Source organism: Macrotis lagotis, chromosome 4, assembly GCF_037893015.1.
Source record: "Macrotis lagotis isolate mMagLag1 chromosome 4, bilby.v1.9.chrom.fasta, whole genome shotgun sequence".
NCBI classification, from domain to species: domain Eukaryota; kingdom Metazoa; phylum Chordata; class Mammalia; order Peramelemorphia; family Peramelidae; genus Macrotis; species Macrotis lagotis.
Window position 1 is genome coordinate 38,213,586 of NC_133661.1, and position 17,801 is coordinate 38,231,386.

Genomic DNA, 17,801 nt, shown 5'->3' on the forward strand with positions numbered 1-17,801 from the left:
ATCGGGATTTGAATCTGCATCTTCTCACCATCAATCCAGTCCTTTTATCCCACTGCCATATTGAAATCAATGAACAGTTAATTTAAAAAAGATTATATCAAACATTTAATATATACCAGTCATGATGCTTGGTGAGATGGCCACAAATACAAACAAACAAAAAAAGAAAGAAATTATTCCTACCCTCAAGGAGCTTACAGTCTATATGATTGTATTAAGAATAGATTTTATGTCTATGTTTTTCTGTAACCCTTTTACTTTATGCCCATTTATAAAATCCAGGACAGCCCTATTTACAGGAGTGATGTTGAGATTCCAAAGGATCTTCCCATGAGTTGGTTGCAGAAAAGGAAAGAAGCTAAACAAAGCCTATTTCAGGAATTCATCCTTTCTTCTTCTAGCCCAAGACTTAAACAAATTAAGGAAAAATATGGGGACACAGATCAGACACTCATGTTCCATTTTGCCCCCCTCCTTTGACAATTGCTTAATTTATAACAATTAAGATTTTCTCATATTTCCCAGAAAAAAAAGAGAGAACTAAGAAAAGAATGAAAGTTTAGGAGGAACTACTTCATGAGAAAAGAAAATTTTCAACATAAAGGACAAGGAAGAATTTGATGTAAAAGCACTGAAATGACTGATTTAGAATGATAAGTAGGTTCCCTCTAATTCAACCCCTAAATATTGCACTTGAAGAATGAAAGGCTCAAAAATGTTAAAGGACTTACCCAAGTTCACACAGGTAAGTCCTCTAGTGGCAAAAATGGTGTGCTTCCCACTGTCCCCAAGATAACTGCAGTTGTCCTGATAAATGTCTGACTACTGGACCCAGAGAGCTCCAGAGGAGAAAGTGAGGCTGGTGGCGTAGCACAGCTCCCCACCCACCTGAAATCCAATTCACGTGACTTCCCTTGCATCAAATCCCTGATGACACTGACTTCTTCAAGTACCAGGATAAATATCATCATCACATCATTGCCACTGCCTAATATCAGCATCCAGAGTACCCAGGAAATAGTTTATGGAGTTTCTACAGTGGAAATTGGGACCAATTTGTTCCAGAACATTCCCTTTGGAACATAACTCTAGGGGGAAAAAAAGAATGTCAGTGGAAGAAGAATATTCTACTAATTAGAAAAATATTTGTGGTCCTTCATTATGACATAATCACATTAGGAGGGATAATTGAACCTCAATCCCCCAAGTTTTTTTGAGCTGCTCATCCTCTTTCTTTTCTCCTTAAGAGAAAATTATAGGAGTTTGTGACTTAGATTTATAAGGAGAATAATTATAGCATTTTACTAGTTGGTGAAACCTGGTTTACAGATATTGAATATTGATTTCTTTCCTGTTACAAATATATTTATCTCCATTGCTCATGTAGCTACTTCCTTGGCATTCAAAGGTGTGTTTATAAATATTCTACATTGATTTATCTCATAATGTCAACCCATCTATCTATCTTGTTGAAAATATGTTTTGAAAATACTGAAATAGATGTATTGGTGATGAGAGAAAGAATGGAAAGGAAGGATAGAATTATATCAGTTCCTGTCCTTTTTTTAATATGCTCAGAGAGGGAACTTGATTTTTTCCAGGTGAGATTACACCTTAAAGGAGAGAACTAGACCTAATTGCTTTGGGGAAAAGAGAATGCTTACAGTATTAAGTCGAACAGGAGGGAATTAGACAAGTTCCTCCAAAGTTAGGAGGTAGCATCTTGGGAAAAATAATAGTGAGATATACAAGCAGCAAGGTGAGGGAATTTTCACCTCACTTGCTCATTTCAGTCCACTCCAATCACTTATTAACTGTGTCATCTTGAATAAATTACTTACCCTCTCTGATTCTCAAATTCCTCATCTGAAAAATGATGGAGCTGAATCAGCAGACGTCTGAGGGAAGGTATGTGTCAGACGATTCTAATAGTCTTGAAGACCTACTCCCCTCAGACATCCAGGACCTTTTTTCATTTGATTTGCTGCAGAATTTTCTTATATAAGTTGTCTCGATCTATTAGCATGTAAACTCCCTGAAGGTAGGAATTTGTTTACTTGGTGCATAGCACAATATTTGCACTTGATTCACTTTATGAATTATTTCTCATTCATTCATCTTAAGAAATGCAAGAATATCAGAACTTAGATTCTTATTTTTATTTCATATTTATTTATTTAATGCATTTATTTATATATTCATACATATGTATTTTATCAAAACTTTTTTCAACCATGTATCATGGATGGTGATTTAGGCTTTGTCACTAGAAATGAAAACTAAATAAAGAAAATGGAAAGCAAAAATATGAGAAATGAATGATTAGGATGGTAGTGAAAGGAATAAAGAGGTAGAATTCCAGATGAAGAATTATCCTAAGTATCTATTATAAACACACCTTCACATTCACAAATATTAATATGCTAAAAAGAATCTAGAAAAGACGCAAGTCAGCATACACATTTTACAGCCTGAAGTGGAGAAGTGAACTGCAGTTGAACATGGGTCCGTTGATGCTAAGAGCTGGACAAGTACCATTCTGAAGGCTGATCAAAAGTGAGTCAGGTACAGATATTTGAATTCAGAGTGGCAGAGACTGTCTCCATGAGGTATCCAGTGTGGTAATGGGTCTAATCCTAGAGAAGCTGCTGGGAGCCTTGGGAAAATTCTAACTTTTCAAATGGAAGGGCCACTCTGGAATGAGCTCCAGCTGAGAAAGGGACCCATGCCTTGGAAAGCATTGGGTATCTAGGGAGCAAAATAACACAGTAGAATGATTTAGGTCTCTGAGTGGCAAGGTGGCTTTGTCCAATGTTGGAAGCTCATTGAAATAGCAATTGTAACATACTAATAAGTTCCCCATAAAACCACTAGACTGACAAATAATACATTGAGAAACAGGCTTGGTTATACTGTGTTGTTGACAATTTTGTTGTTAGGAATTCATATACTGATTTTGGCATTTCTGGAATGCCTTTGTAGGGCTGGAAAGCCTATATTCTTGATGTAAGAAGGAAATCATATCCAAAAGATCAAGAATCCCTACAGCATCCAGTCATCACCAAAAGTTCTCTTTCCTATCAATGACTAGCTAAGAGGTGAAATGATTCTGGAACAAACAAGTCAAAAGGATGTCTTTGAACAATACTCCCCTCACTATAACATATATAATGTGCAAGTCAAGTCGACATGTATATGATGCCATGATTCACTTCAAGTACAAAGGACAAGAATACAATATAAACATTCAATCCAACATATTACAGATAATATTGCTAGTTAGATATGGTTTGTCTACTATGGGAGTCTTATCAGGTAGACATTCATGGTGGCATGGATGTTGCTTAGAGTTTGGATTTAAGAGAGGTGTCAGGATGAGTTTCTTGTTGTAATTCAAACTAGCACTGGCTAATCTGTAGATAGAGATATGTAGGGAGAAGAAAGAAGCCTAAACCCCATCCTCCAAAGCACATTTCTACATAAATATAGAGAAGAAAACTATTAAAACCTGAGAAAGAGGAATAAGAGAATCTAAGATATGAAGCCTGAAAGCAAGTATGTGGAACAAGCTAATGGTATTTAAGTATTTCAATGTTAAATTATATCAAGAAAGGGGCGGCTAGGTGGCACAGTGGATAAAGCACTGGCCCTGGAGTCAGGAGTACCTGAATTCAAATCTGACCTCCAGACACTTAATAATACTTAGCTGTGTGGCCTTGGGCAAGCCATTTAACCTCATTGCCTTGCAAATATATATATATATATATATATATATATATATATATATATATATATCTCAAGAAAGTCATGACCTCAAGCCATAAATATTGGTGCTTCTGGCATGGACAAGAAAACATTTCTTTTGACTCTCAGAAATGAAGTAACCAAATAGCTGGGAAACAGAGTCTATCCTTCCAAATACAGGGAATGAAAAAATCCTCTTTTGGGACTCACAGGCAGTTATATATGCATTCCCTACTGGAGGAAATGGCAGCAATTTAAAGTCTTTCAGGACTTGACTCAACTGTATAATTCATCCTGATGTTTTTCATTCATCAGAAGTCTGATGTTTGTTTGTATTAGCATGATAAAAAAATAACAAGGGTGGGAGGAAAAGTCATCGGTTTTACTCCCTTAAATTCTTGGCAAATGGCACCAGTCATAAACCTGGGGGGCCTTGGAAGGAAAGAAACATTGTGCTTCAATTAGACACAAAATAATGAACACTCATTAGATAGGCAGTTTTGTCCAATTCATTATTTCCTCATTTGTTTCCTTCCATCTAAGATACACAGAAACGGATGCCACTAGATATGGTTGATGTATAGAGAAGTGACAGATGAGATAACCTGATTACTTGTACAAAGCGTATGCAGAATACTTTAAAAATCTTTGAGTACTTTATCAACATCTGTTATCATTGTCATAACTATTATTGTTATGAATTTATTGGAAATTGGAAACTTCAAGATTTCTGTAGGTGGATTCTGTGGCTTCCTCTATGATATTCCAGAGCATCTTATGTTATTTTGGAATTCAAGATAGAGTTGCAACTAGGTACATGTAAAGTAGGAACTAGAGAAAACAGAACCCAGTTCTTTTGATGATGTGGAAACATATATCTTCTGAATTCCCTCAGGTAGGAAGTGTTTGACTTAATCTCATGTTGGTAGAAGTATTGTTCAATTGATCAAAAGGTACACTGTAAACTCGACCATACCTATATTTGGATGAAGAGAATGATGTGCTCTGATCTATGGAATGGGACTGATTTCATTCAGAAATTTAGTTTTAATTCAACAATGACCATGTCTTCATGCCTCAATTTAAATCTTTTCTTTCATCCTGAAATGTCATGAAGTTTGATTTCCCCCAGGTCACCAGGAACCAATAACCATGGTGCCCAGCAAACAGGATTCCCCAACCCACCAGATAAGATTGTCCAATTACATCAAGCAAGGACTTTTACCTTCATAGCCATCTCAGCTGGCAAATTCATTCAGGAAATTCATTTGAACTCTCTAAACCTGTTACCTAATCTGTAAAATGCAGTGATTAGATTAGAGAGTTTCTAATACCTCTTTTAAATTTGATTGAAATTCCATGTGTTCTCTTCACAAGCATTCCTAATTTGATTCTATTTATGAATTCCTCATATATGAACTCAGTATTGTGCTAGGTGGTGTAATGAATACTAGGAAAGCTAGCTACAAATCCTTCCACGTCAATTGAGGAGGCCCATCATTCACATAGGATACGATTAGTGAAAAAGACAGTATCCTATAAGCCAGAATGTCAAACTCAGAAGATGGTTAAAGTCAGCTATCTCTTGGATAAAAAGTAGATGGAATGGTGACAAGAGTAACAATAAGAAATTATTTGTATTGAGATTGGCAGGGATGGCATCAAGGTAGAGTACAGATAATCTCTGAACGGGGTAATAGATGGTGCCTTCAAAATGGAATGGTGGTTGCTATCAGTTTCCCTTCATATCACAAGCAATCTGCTTACATTTTAGTATTTCCAAGTTCATATCTGAATCAGGCAAGAACTTTGAAGGTTTTATGGTTAGGTTTTTAGCTATTTCATTTCCCCAAGAAAGGGAGCTGTCTGGACAGAACTTGGAGGGGAGTGGAGGTGGGGTGTCCAATTGACTTCCATGAATGCTAAAAGATACTGGGTGTCATGCCTCTCTTCAGATATAACTGCAGAAATTTAATCAGTTTCCCAATAAAAATTTCAGCAACATGGCTCACGATGCTAAATTGATGATGCTTTTCTGCCTTTCAGAACATTTCAGGATCTGTCAAAACAAATGGATATATCTTATGGCACAGTCAGAGACTCAGCTGTATATGAGTACTTTAGAGCTAAAGGGACCAATCCATTGGAACAGGACAGCACATTTGCTGAGCTTTGGAAGACCATCAGCAAGAACAATGGGGCTGATAATTGTGTCTCCAACCCTTCTGAAGGCATCAGGAAGGTAAGAAGGGGAAGCACAAAATAATTTGCATTTTTCTGGGCTAAGAAAGTGAGCAATAGGTGATGATGATGATGATGATGATGATGACGATGATTATAATATATATATAGATATAAATGCATAATATTTTAATGTTTGCAAAGTATTTTACATATGATATCTCAATTGATCCTCACAACAATCCTGGAAACTAGACTGAAGAGAAAAAGCAAATGACTTGCCTAGGGTCATAAAGCCAGTGAGTAATTGAGGCAGGATTCAGACCCAGGACTTTCTGGTCCCAAGTCTAGCATACTTGTCATTGCTTCACTTAGCTTCTCTGATGAGAAGAGAGTTGAGCCAGAAATAAGGAATTCACGATTTGTGAACAAGACAGTATCCTATGAATTAGGATGAGAAGTAGATAGAATGGTGAAAAATAAAAGGAATAAGAGATCATTTGTATTGAGATTGAAAGGGAAGACATCAGGGCATATTACAGGTAATCCTTAAACAGGGTAAGGGAAGGTGACTTCAAAATGCAATGGTGGTTTGCTATCAGTTTTGAGTTCTAATCCTGAGATTGCTCCTGACTAGCATTCATTTCACATTTATGGATCTCAGTTTCTTAACTATAGAATTATTGGATTGGATAGAATATTGCTGAGATCTTTTCCATCCAGTAAAACAGGCAACCCAGACAAATGGGAGGATAACTATCATTATGGAGAGCCAAGGATAGACAGAAAAGGTAGTACTTGAAAGAGGGATACAGTGGAACAGAGAGGGCATTTTAGGCATTAATATCGCTTTTCCCAAAGGGGAAGTAAAGGAGGAGGAAATAAGTTCTTGTTTATTAAAAAATAAATTAAAAGATAATTGGAAAGGCAACATAATAGAGGTGAAAGGGTATTATGTTTGGAGTCACATGCCTGGTGACTCCACCTTCTGGCCCTGCCGCACATTTGGTGTGATCCTGAGCAAGTCCAATGACCTGTTTGGCTGTCAGTTTTCCTATCTCTAAAATGAAGAAGTCATTACCTGTAATATTCCTTCCAATCTAAATCTGTGATCCTGTAAGCAAATATATAAAGATGATAGTTCATGACAGACAGTCAAAGCAGCCTAAATAAATAATTTTAAGGGGGTGGGGAGACTTCAAGATAGAAAATAAGACTTGACATTCCATAGTCATATGAAAAATTGCTCCAAATTATTACTTAGTAGAGAAATGAAAATTAAAACTACTCTGAGATACTACCTCATACCTCTCAGACTGCCCAATATGACCAGAAAGGACACTGATCAATGTTGGACAGGATGTGGGAAATCTGGGACACTATTACACTGTTGGTGGAGCTGTGAGCTCATCCAAACTTCCTGGAGAGCAATTTGGAATTATGCCCAAAGGACAACAAAAATGTTCATACCCTTTGAGTCAGCAATACCACTACTGGAGCTGTACCCTGAAGAGATGATGAAAAAGGGTCAAGACATTACTTGTGCAAAAATATCCACAGCAGTTCTGTTTGTGGTGGCAAAGAATTAGAAATTAAGTGAATGATCTTCAATTGGGGAATGGCTTAGCAAACTGTGGTATATGTATGTCATGGAACACTATTGTTCTGTTAGAAACCAAGAGGGATGGGAATTCAGGGAAGTCTGGAAGGATTTGCATGAACTGATGCTGAGTGAGATGAGCAGAACCAGAAAAACATTGTATACTCTAACAGCAATATGGTGGTGATGATCAACCTTGATGGAATTACTCATTCCATCAGCACAACAACCAGGGACAATTTTGGGCTGTCTGCAATGGAGAATACCATCTGTATCCAGAGAAAGAATTGTGGAGTTTGAACAAAGACCAAAAACTATTATCTTCAAATTAGAAAAAACCCCACTATCTTATTATGCGATTTTGCTATCTCATACTTTGTTTCTTCCTTAAGAATATGATTTCTCTCTCATCACATTCAACTGAGATCAGTGTATAGCATGGAAACAATGCAAAGACTAACAGACTGCCTTTTGTGGAGGGTGGGGGGAGGGAAGCAAGAATGGGGGGGAAATTGTAAAACTCAAAATAAATAAAATCTTTCTAAAAAAAAAAGAGAAAATAAGATTTGAAGTCGCTTATGGAAGACCATGAATATAGAACCATAATGGGGATTTCACCTAAGGTACAGAAATCTGAGGGGAATGTTTCATCTCACCTTCTAGCAGAGATTGTTGTCCCTGTGCCTCAGAGTATTCTTATAGCACAAATTCCTGTGAGGTTATAGGAAGGAGGAAGCTTATAAATGAATGAAAAATAAAAGGGTCACAGGTTAATAGAGACTGTGAAAAGTAAAGGAGAGGATTCATAACATGATGAGTCACTGTTTCTCCCAAGACCTGTTCATTCCACTATTATGACTCTCTGTCATGTCCCTGACCACCATGAAGTTTTCACAGTGAATTTTGCCAGCATTCTTATAAATGTTGTCGTTGTTCAGTGGTATTCAACTCTTCAGGACCCCATTTGAGATTTTCTTAATAGAGATATTGGATTTTGCCATTTCCTTCTCCAGCTCATTTTATAGATGAAGAAACGAAGGCAAACAGGGTTAAATGACTTGCACAGGGTCACACAGTTAATAAGCATCTGAGGACAGATTTGAAGTCAGATGATGACAGGCCTTATACTCTACCTACTAATCCCCCATTATTAGTTATAGAATGCTTGAAGCTTTAGAAAGCTCGGACTTAATACCATATAGAGTAGAGATCTATAGAAGATTCTCAATTAAGGGAATGACATTATGAAGCATCATTGTTTGGGGGAAAGGGAATTAAGTATTGACTCAGAGGACTTAGATCCAAATCCTCCTGATGCTTTCAAGGCATAGTGGATTTGGAGTCAGGAAAATCTGCCTTCAGATCCTGCTTCACATACTAGCTTTATGACTGGGGGTGTCTCTTACTTAGCCTTTACGTGCTTCAGTTTCATCAAGCAAAATGAACAGTTTGAATTAGATGGACTCTGAAGTCCCTTCCAGCTCTGATTATGATCCTATGATCAGATGAAGGTAGCACTTTAGGAAGATTAATCTTGTAGTGGTATTCTCTAATTGCTTCAGTCAGTGCTGAATGTGGAAAACATAAAATTCAACCTCTGAGATATAGGCAGATTTTGTGCCTCTGGTCTATTCTTTTTATCTCGCTTCCTTGACCTCATTAATCATTAAGTCAACATATTTTTTTCTGAATTGTCCTTATCATCTGCTCTTCTTTCTTTACAATTTATTTAATTATGTTTGACTTGAACAATTATGAGATCTAAATCCCAAGAACCTACGCAATCACCCATGTCTGACCTTCCTTCCTTCATTCCTTTGTTCTTTCCTTCCTTCCTTTCCTACTATTAAATGAGAAATCAGCAGTTCCTTTTTCCATTGGTGTCCTTAACATCCTCTAAAAATGCTGTAATTTTTCAAAATATTTCCTAAAATACAAAATCGTGAAGTCAGGGGAAAATGGCCGACTCCCTCATGGTGGAAACTTTCTTAGAATGCAGTATAAGACAACCTTAGCCTTTTTTAGCTGCTGTGTCACACTATTTACTCTATAAAGTTTTGATATTCACTAAATTTTTCCAGTACTCTTTCTTTTGGTCTTTGGATCTTTCTTTCTTTATTTTTATTGCTTCCTTCTTCAATTTCTCCTCCTCCTCTTCCTCCTCCTTCTTCCTCTCTCTCTTTCTTAGCCAGTCTTTCTCCCATCTTTCTCTTTTGACTTCCCTCTCCCTTTTTTTCTTCTCTTTTTAAACTCAATTTCTCTCTTCTATATACCATTCCATTCTACCCTTTCTCATCTTCACCCATATAAAATTCTCAAGACTCAAATTCTGGGACTCAAGAAGCCAGTCATCCTCAGGATGAACAGTGGAAGTATAGTAGGGAGCACAAAAAATAAGGTAATATGATTTCATTGTATTAATCAATAGAAACATAGGCCAAACAATAGTCTCATCAGACAATGAGCACATTTTTACTTAAGGTTCTGCAGTAGAAACCTGATGAGTCAAATGGCACTCTGGATCTTAAACTTCCCATTCATGATTGCAGGGTAGCCCCATCAATGAACTAGGAAGTGTATATTTTACAAAAATAGCAAAACAACAACAACAAAACTCATCTGTAGGAAAAAAAAATCAAGATTATCAATGAAAAGAATGAACATCGGAATGAATAGATTTTAGCAGCTTTAAATTTCAAACTTTGAAATCCAAGCAGCAATCATTAGAATGATTTGGAAGATGTTAGAGAGAAACACACAGACTGATGAGTGCACCAGAGAAATATAGAACATAGAGAAGAAATCAAAATAGGTAGACTAGTATCCAGTAAGATCTCAAACCTCATCTATTGGAGTAAAGGTTCAGTATTTGTAAAAACAAAACAAATAAACATAAAACAAGGATTATCAATCTGAAATAGTCTGAAATAAATTAGATGTACTTCCAAACTTCACATAAATGCTAAGATCAGTTTCAAAAATGACATAAATATAGTAGGTCATAGTATAAAAATATATAGGAAAAATAAAGAATTTAACTTTGGAAATAATAGAAATTCATGACCAAACAAAAGTTAAAAGTATCATAGAAGTTAAATTGGACAATTTTGATTATACAAATTTTTAAAAATGTGAAAGGGACAGGGTAGCTAGGTGCTACAGTAGATAGAGCACAGCCCTGGAGTCAGGAGGACCTGAGTTCAAATTCAACCTCAGACACAATAATTATCTAGCTGTATGACCTTTGGCAAGTTACTTAACCCCATTGGCTTTTAAAACAAAACTAAAAAATGTACAAAGGAGTCTCATAAAACTAAGTTTAAATAAATTTGATTTTATTATTTTATTCAAATTATATTTGATGAATTTTACCATTAAATTTTTAAGATAATTTGCATTCCCAATTCTCTCCCTCTTAAACCTCCCCCATCCCAGAAAAAGGCATGCAATGTTGAAAATACTTGAGACGTTATGTAAAACCTTCCAACTTAGTTTGGAAGGGAAATAGTTTATTAAATGAAAAACAAGTACTTTGCAGCAAGTTTCTCTGCTAAAGGTGTCATTTCCAATTTATGAGCAATTGATTCAAATTTGTAGGTTTAGGAGCCATAAAGGAGTCAATAATTAGTTTTCACATATTTCACCAAATATTTCAACAGTTGTATAAAATACTCACATAGCCAATAATTAGAAAAATGCAAATTACAACAATTTTGAGGTTCCATTCCATATCACTCACATTGGCAACATTGATGAAAAAAGGGAAAATGAAAAATTTTTGCTAGGTTCCAGCAAAATAGGCATACCAATGCACGGTTTTGTGAATCTGGGAATTGATCCATTAAATCTAGAAAGCAATTTATAACCATGTACCAAAAGTTACTGTATTGTTCAAACCTTTTGACCCAGAGATCAAAGAAGAAAATATCTTATATGCACTAAAGTATTTTACTGTTTTTGTAGTAAAAGAGAACAGAAACTAAAATGTTGTGCATCAATTGCTGAATCACTGAACATATCATGAAATGTGAATGGAATGGAATATTATTATGCTTTCAGAAATGACAAAATTGGGTTTCAGAGGAAAATGGGAAGACTTTTATGAAATAATACAAGATAAAGTAAGCGAAATTAGGAAATCATTTTATCCAATGACAACACATTAAAAAAAAAACAACTTTGAAAGACTTCAGAACTATTCAGTGCAATGCTGAATAATGGTGCCAAGGGACGAGTAATGAACTGAGTTGCACACCTTCTGATAAATAAGTGATAAAGTTAAGGTCCAGAATAAGATACATAAATTTTGTACATTGCCAGTGTGGGAATGTGTTTTGCCTGGCTTGCAGTTTTTTACTAGGCTTACCCGGCCTCCCATCAGTAGATGGGATTGAGAAAAAACACCAATCAAGCAAATGTTAGATAATTTGAAAAAAAAAAACCATAATTTAAATGATGAAAAAATAACAGTGGGTGGCCAGTCAGGATAATTATCCCAGATATTAAATGACATGACATTTGGTCTTCTCCTCCTTCCCCCTCAATGGTGATATATTTTTACATCTCTTGAAGTTAGGTAGAAAAGTACTGATACTGGAGAGTTTTGTTGTAGTCACGGTTCATTGTAGTAGTTTTCACTGTACTTGGTTTCATAAGGTTTGACACTTCAACTGCTCCTGTCATTCAGACCTTTAGGCTTTATCACTGATTCCAGATGAAATCTTCCTAGCCAGAATGGTATAGGACATCTACAAAAGGGCGGAAACACATTCTGGGAGACCCTGCTCCTACCAGTCCTCTCCCTGATGGGAAATTCAGGAGCTGAGAAAAGCAAATTCTTGTAAAAGAAACCAAAACAGAAAATCAGAATTGGAGGCTTGCATACATAACCATCACATACACATAAAGACACAAAAATACATATTTCACCAGATTAATATAGGATTAAGACTTTTGCTGCTGATTTATAGGCCAACAGACTATCACCTGAGAAAACTTACCAACATTAAAAAAAATGTGAGATTCATGGCAAAAGAGAAGAGTTGTATGACTTGGACATTAAAATCTCAGTTTCCTCATCTGGCTAATGAAAGATCATCCCTAACACTCTTTTAGATTCCTTAAAGTATGGTTATGCAGAATTATCTATCTCAACAGTGGCTGAAATTCTCGATCCCCTTCCTTTGAGGAGGGTAATCAGTGATGTTTGAAAGAACCCAAAGGGGGTGGTGCACTAGGGGTGAATTTGCAGATATATTCTTAGTCTTCTCTATATCTTGACAACCCAGAAAATTAATAATAGTATGAATATTCCATGTTGTTAAAAAGGAAATAAATCTCTTCTCCCCTGCACTTTTATGTTTTAGTATATAGTCAGTTTTCTGTGACAAATGTTTAATCTCAGGATAGCTTTTTTACTGACTCTCAGCATGTTACTCCTGCTGTCAGTGTGTACAAAAGGAAAGCAAACATTTTCATATGAACCTAGGAGAAGTGTAATTAGGAAGATGAATCATTGAAGCCAACAGATAATCTGTTTGAAATGCTTCAGGCTCAGGATGCATGCTCCTTACCAAACTAAAGTTGGGAGAGTTTGTTCCTTGGACATTTTCCAAGATGTCACTGTTAAGTAAGTTCAGTTGGGTTTTCAGACCAGGTCTCCAAAGAAAATATTTCACCATGCCTTCATCTTCTTGATCTAAAATTTAATCCTTATTAATTGTAATTCATGGGTTCCAAGACATTGTTTTTCAAGATTTCAAGATCTCTGTGATCTTATCCACCCATACCCCTTTTCCATCTACACAAAGATCAACCACTAGTAAATTATGAGATCATAGATTTAGAATCAGAAGGTATATCAAAATTCATTGAAAAACAAGCCCCTGCATTTTTCAGAAGAGAAAACTGAGGCCCAGGCAGGTTGCAACTTATATTTGAAATTTATGATAACAAAATCCTCTAAGATAATTGTATGGTCTATGTAGAAATGAACTCTAGCTAAGCAAAGCTGGTCCTTGAATACCAAATATCTGTTAGGTTTGTTGCTGAACTCAAACTCAAGGTATTTCAAATGTGGTAGAACCTTCCAGAGCTTTTGTGAACCCAGGGTTACTTTCATGATATGATTAAGACATGGAAAATGGAATTTAGAATGATAAAAGTATATTATATCTAGGGTTTTCTATTGTACTTTATTGTGTATTTATTATTATATTGTACTTTATTATATGAAGAATGGTGATGTCCCAACCACAGAGAGAAAACTGCCATAATGGGCATAATACTTGACTAGAATCAGGTAAAGTGAGGAAGATCTTGTTAAAATCCTACATGGAAGAGAGAAGATTACATAAGGGAATATTATTTTGTTTTTAAGTGAAGGGGACACCTGGTGTATTTGTAGGCATCAAAAAAAGAGCAAATAGATAAGGAGAGACAAAAGATTAGAGGACAAGAGGAGATGATGATTGAGAAAATCAAAGTAAATGATTTTAGACCCATATATTGAAGCATTAGTCTTGGCAAGGAAAGGGATGACCTTATCTTTAGAGGCTGAAGCAAAAGATGATAGGGTAGTAGATGATATAGACATTGGAGTCAACAGATAATCTATTGGAAATTCTCTAGACTCAAAATACATACTCCTTACTAAAGTAAAATTGGAAAAGTTGGTTAAATGTAAAGAGAATAAGAGAGAGTGCAAGGTGTATAGCCTCTACTTTCTCAGGAAAATAAGGTAAAGTATTTTGATGTTGTTGAGATTCAAACAGGAGAGGTTAGTAAAGAAGGAATGAGAAGGCATGTGAAGAGAAGATAATGGTCTTTCTTGTTGACTTCCACAAATATGCGGAAAGTGGATGAGATAGGTTTCTAGTTTAACATCAGTGCTTAGTGCGAGCCTAGACTCAGGAAAGATAGATCTGGATCTCCCTTGAAGCATTTCATTGACTAACTCTCTGAACTTCTTGTAGCCTGTGTAGTCTTATCTCTCCAGGAAATACCTGAAATACACAAATCCCAGGATTTCTGTAGAAGTCAAATGAGATGATACACATAAACTTGGCAAATCATAAAATAGCATCAAATTTTTTTATTATTTCAGAATCTAATCTGTTCATTTCAATGAATCTGCAGAACAGTAGTGAATCTCCTATTAGAATATATTGGGGATTCAGTTTGTCTTCATTGAAATGTGTTCATTTGACACAAATGAGGTCTTATATTTTCTTAAAGAGGACGAGAGTGTCTTATTTTTCTATGTCTAATCCCACACTAGAGGAGAGTGAGTCAGTACTGGTGAACTTTGTCTTTTGACTAGACTCATTTTCTTCTTCCTTGGATTTGTTGTTGTAAGATAGCCCTTATCTCTATTCTGTCAGTATTGCATCCTGGAAAAAATCAAGCAGATTCAAACAACCTTTGAGGAAAAAAATAAGAAATAAAAAAAAATAGCAAGGACCCAGGCTTAGCTGGGTAGATAGAGGATTCTCTCCATCTCTGGGTCTCAGTTTTCTCATCTACAGCTTGATGGCCTCAGAAATATTTTATAGCTTTACATGTAGGATTCTATATATTCCTTGACCCTTTGGGAAGCATGCATTATCATGGTCTTTTTTTAAATTTAAACTCCATATATATTCAAAGGTCACTTCATATATTTTTATTAAATCAACTTTATGTTGACCCAGGTTTGCTCCAATACCAATCTTCCCAAACTGCCAGATATAGAGAATAACTTGTACATATTTTGATTTAAGCATTACCAAAACCAGTTCTTATGCCCTACACATATTACATTGTTGAAGTGAGATACTCTACACAAGAACCAGCTGGGTAGCATGGTGGATAGAATGAAGGACCCGGAATTAGGAAGATTTGAGTTTAAATCTGGTCTCAGATACTTAGCAGCTATGTAACACTAAGAGATACATCCTCTGTCTGTCTGTTTTTTTCATTTGTGATGATATTTGTCCTTCATTTTTGAAGAAGACTATGACATCAGGGAGGTGATGCCATAGCAAGAAAACTAATTGGATTTGATTGAGAAGTTTTGTGCTAAGTGACCAGCCTTATTTTCTCCTCCAGAACCATCTTGGTCCAGTGACCGGATATGGATCAGGATGACTGGAGATGACCCTAGATGCAGGGAAATCAGGGTTAAATGACTTTCCCTAGGAGTAGGTTTCTGAGGATGGATTTGAACTCAGGTCTTAGTAGATAGAACACCAGGCCTGGAATCAGGAAAACTCACCTTCCAGAGTTCAAATCTATCCTCAAACATTTTATAATTAGTATGTGACCCTGGGAAAATGATCCTGTTTTACTTTTCATTGTAAAATGGGAATGATAATACATCTGCAGATTGATCTGAAGATAAAATCAGAAGATGATTATTTTTTACAAACTTCAAAGCACTGTATAAAATCCAATTATTATTAATATTATTATTAATTTTCATCTTTCTCTGATTTTCTTTATTTCATAGACTGCCCCTTCATTGTTTTTAATTTCTTGCCAAACTCATCTTGCTTTTTAGCCATTTTTCTGTTGTGTCCTGACACATCATGACCCCATTTGGGGTTTTCTTGGAAGACATATGGCTTTCCATTTCTTTCTCCAGCTCATTTTATAGGTGAAGAAACTAAAGTAAACAAGCTTAAGTACTTGCCCAAAGATTCAAACTAACTAGTAAAAGTTTGAGGTCATCTTTGAACTGTGGAAGATGAGTTTTCCTGATTCCAGACTTGATTTGCTATCCACCACACTACCTAGCTGCCTCTACCAAACTCACAATTGGTATCCTCTTCCTATTTGTCTTTATGGGATATATATATGGTCCGGGTTTTTCAAAACCTTTGGCAATAGATTACAAGCACTGACAGTTCTTAAAAAATTAGAAATATTTTAGGGATGAGACTTGTCAGCAAACAATATTTCTGAAACTGATGATGAGCATAGAAAGTTTCAGCCACAGACTAGTCTGAGATCCAATGTGCAAAAAATGCCTTGAAATCAGGAACTTTTGTTTCTGACTATACTGACTGCATTCATTGTCTGTCTCAAAGCCTGTCTCTGAGAATAGATAGATAGATATGGACAGATTGATAGAGATTTTTATCTATCCATCTATATTTGGTATTTGCTAGCTAAGTGGTTCTGTAACGTGCCCAAGGTCATACAGTTAAGTAATTATTAAGTGTTTGAGGATTTGTACTCTATCTGCTATGGTTCCTAGTTCTAAGCATCTAATAAATTTTGTGGAATAAATTTAATTGAATCACAAAAATGTAGAGTAGCTACAGTTGTATCAATGGTAAGGAAACTGAGGTAAAAAGGATTAAAAGACTTGCTCTGTGGGCCTCAGCAAGTAACTTAATCCTGTTTGACTCAGTTTCCTCATTTGTAAAATAAGTTGGAGAAGAAAATGGTGAACCGTTCCAGTATCTCTGCCAAGAAAACACCAGATAGGGTCCTAAAGAGTCATACAGGATTATAAAATGACTAAATCACCACAGGGAAAAACCTCAATGACAAAATAAAGAAACTTTGAAATCTAAACAAAATGCACCTACCTCCCTTTGAGCCAATAAGTCTCATAAGAGAAAAGAGTGAGTCTAAGGCTTCTTTTCTCCATGATTACTCTTATTTGGACACCTTCCCCTTCTCATTCTGCCCCCTTTTATACTTGACTACATCCAAATCAGTAAGAGTTAAACTCCATAAGGGGAAAAACTGTCTAACTTTTGCATTCATAGCCTTAGCACTTAATAAAAAATAAACACAGCACATGTTTGATAAATGCATGTTGCTCACTTAATGCAATTCTCCTTCAAGGTTTTTTTCTTTATTTTTTTAATTTTTTAGGTTTTTGCAAGGCAATGGGGTTAAGTGGCTTGCCCAAGGCCACACAGCCAGGCAATCATTAAGTGTCTGAGACCGGATTTGAACTCAGGTCCTCCTGACTCCAGGGCAGGTGCTCTATCCACTGTGCAACCTACCCACCCCCTCTTTTTCTTTATAACATTTAATTCTTATCCATTTGCCTAAGAATATATATTTGGAACTTAAGACTCCCAAGAATTCTTCTAATCCAAAACTCTTATATTTCAGATGAGGAAATTGAGGCTCATGGAGGTCAAATGACTTGCACAAGTTCACAGAAGATATAGACAGATAAGGGACAGTTAGGTGGTGCAGTAGATAGAGCACCAACCAGGAGAACCTGAGTTCATATCCTTAGACACTTAATAATTACTTAACCGTATGAGCCTGG

At 35.9% G+C, this 17,801-nt stretch overlaps 1 protein-coding gene across 1 annotated transcript in view; it reads left to right on the forward strand.

Moving 5' to 3' along the window:
- GRID1 (glutamate ionotropic receptor delta type subunit 1) overlaps positions 1–17,801 on the forward strand; it is a 1,019,672-nt gene that overhangs the window by 897,586 nt on the left and 104,285 nt on the right. Inside the window, exon 12 of the mRNA XM_074236323.1 lies at positions 5,791–5,986. Coding sequence (XP_074092424.1) covers positions 5,791–5,986 — 196 coding nt within the window. The remainder of the gene's footprint in view (positions 1–5,790; positions 5,987–17,801) is intronic.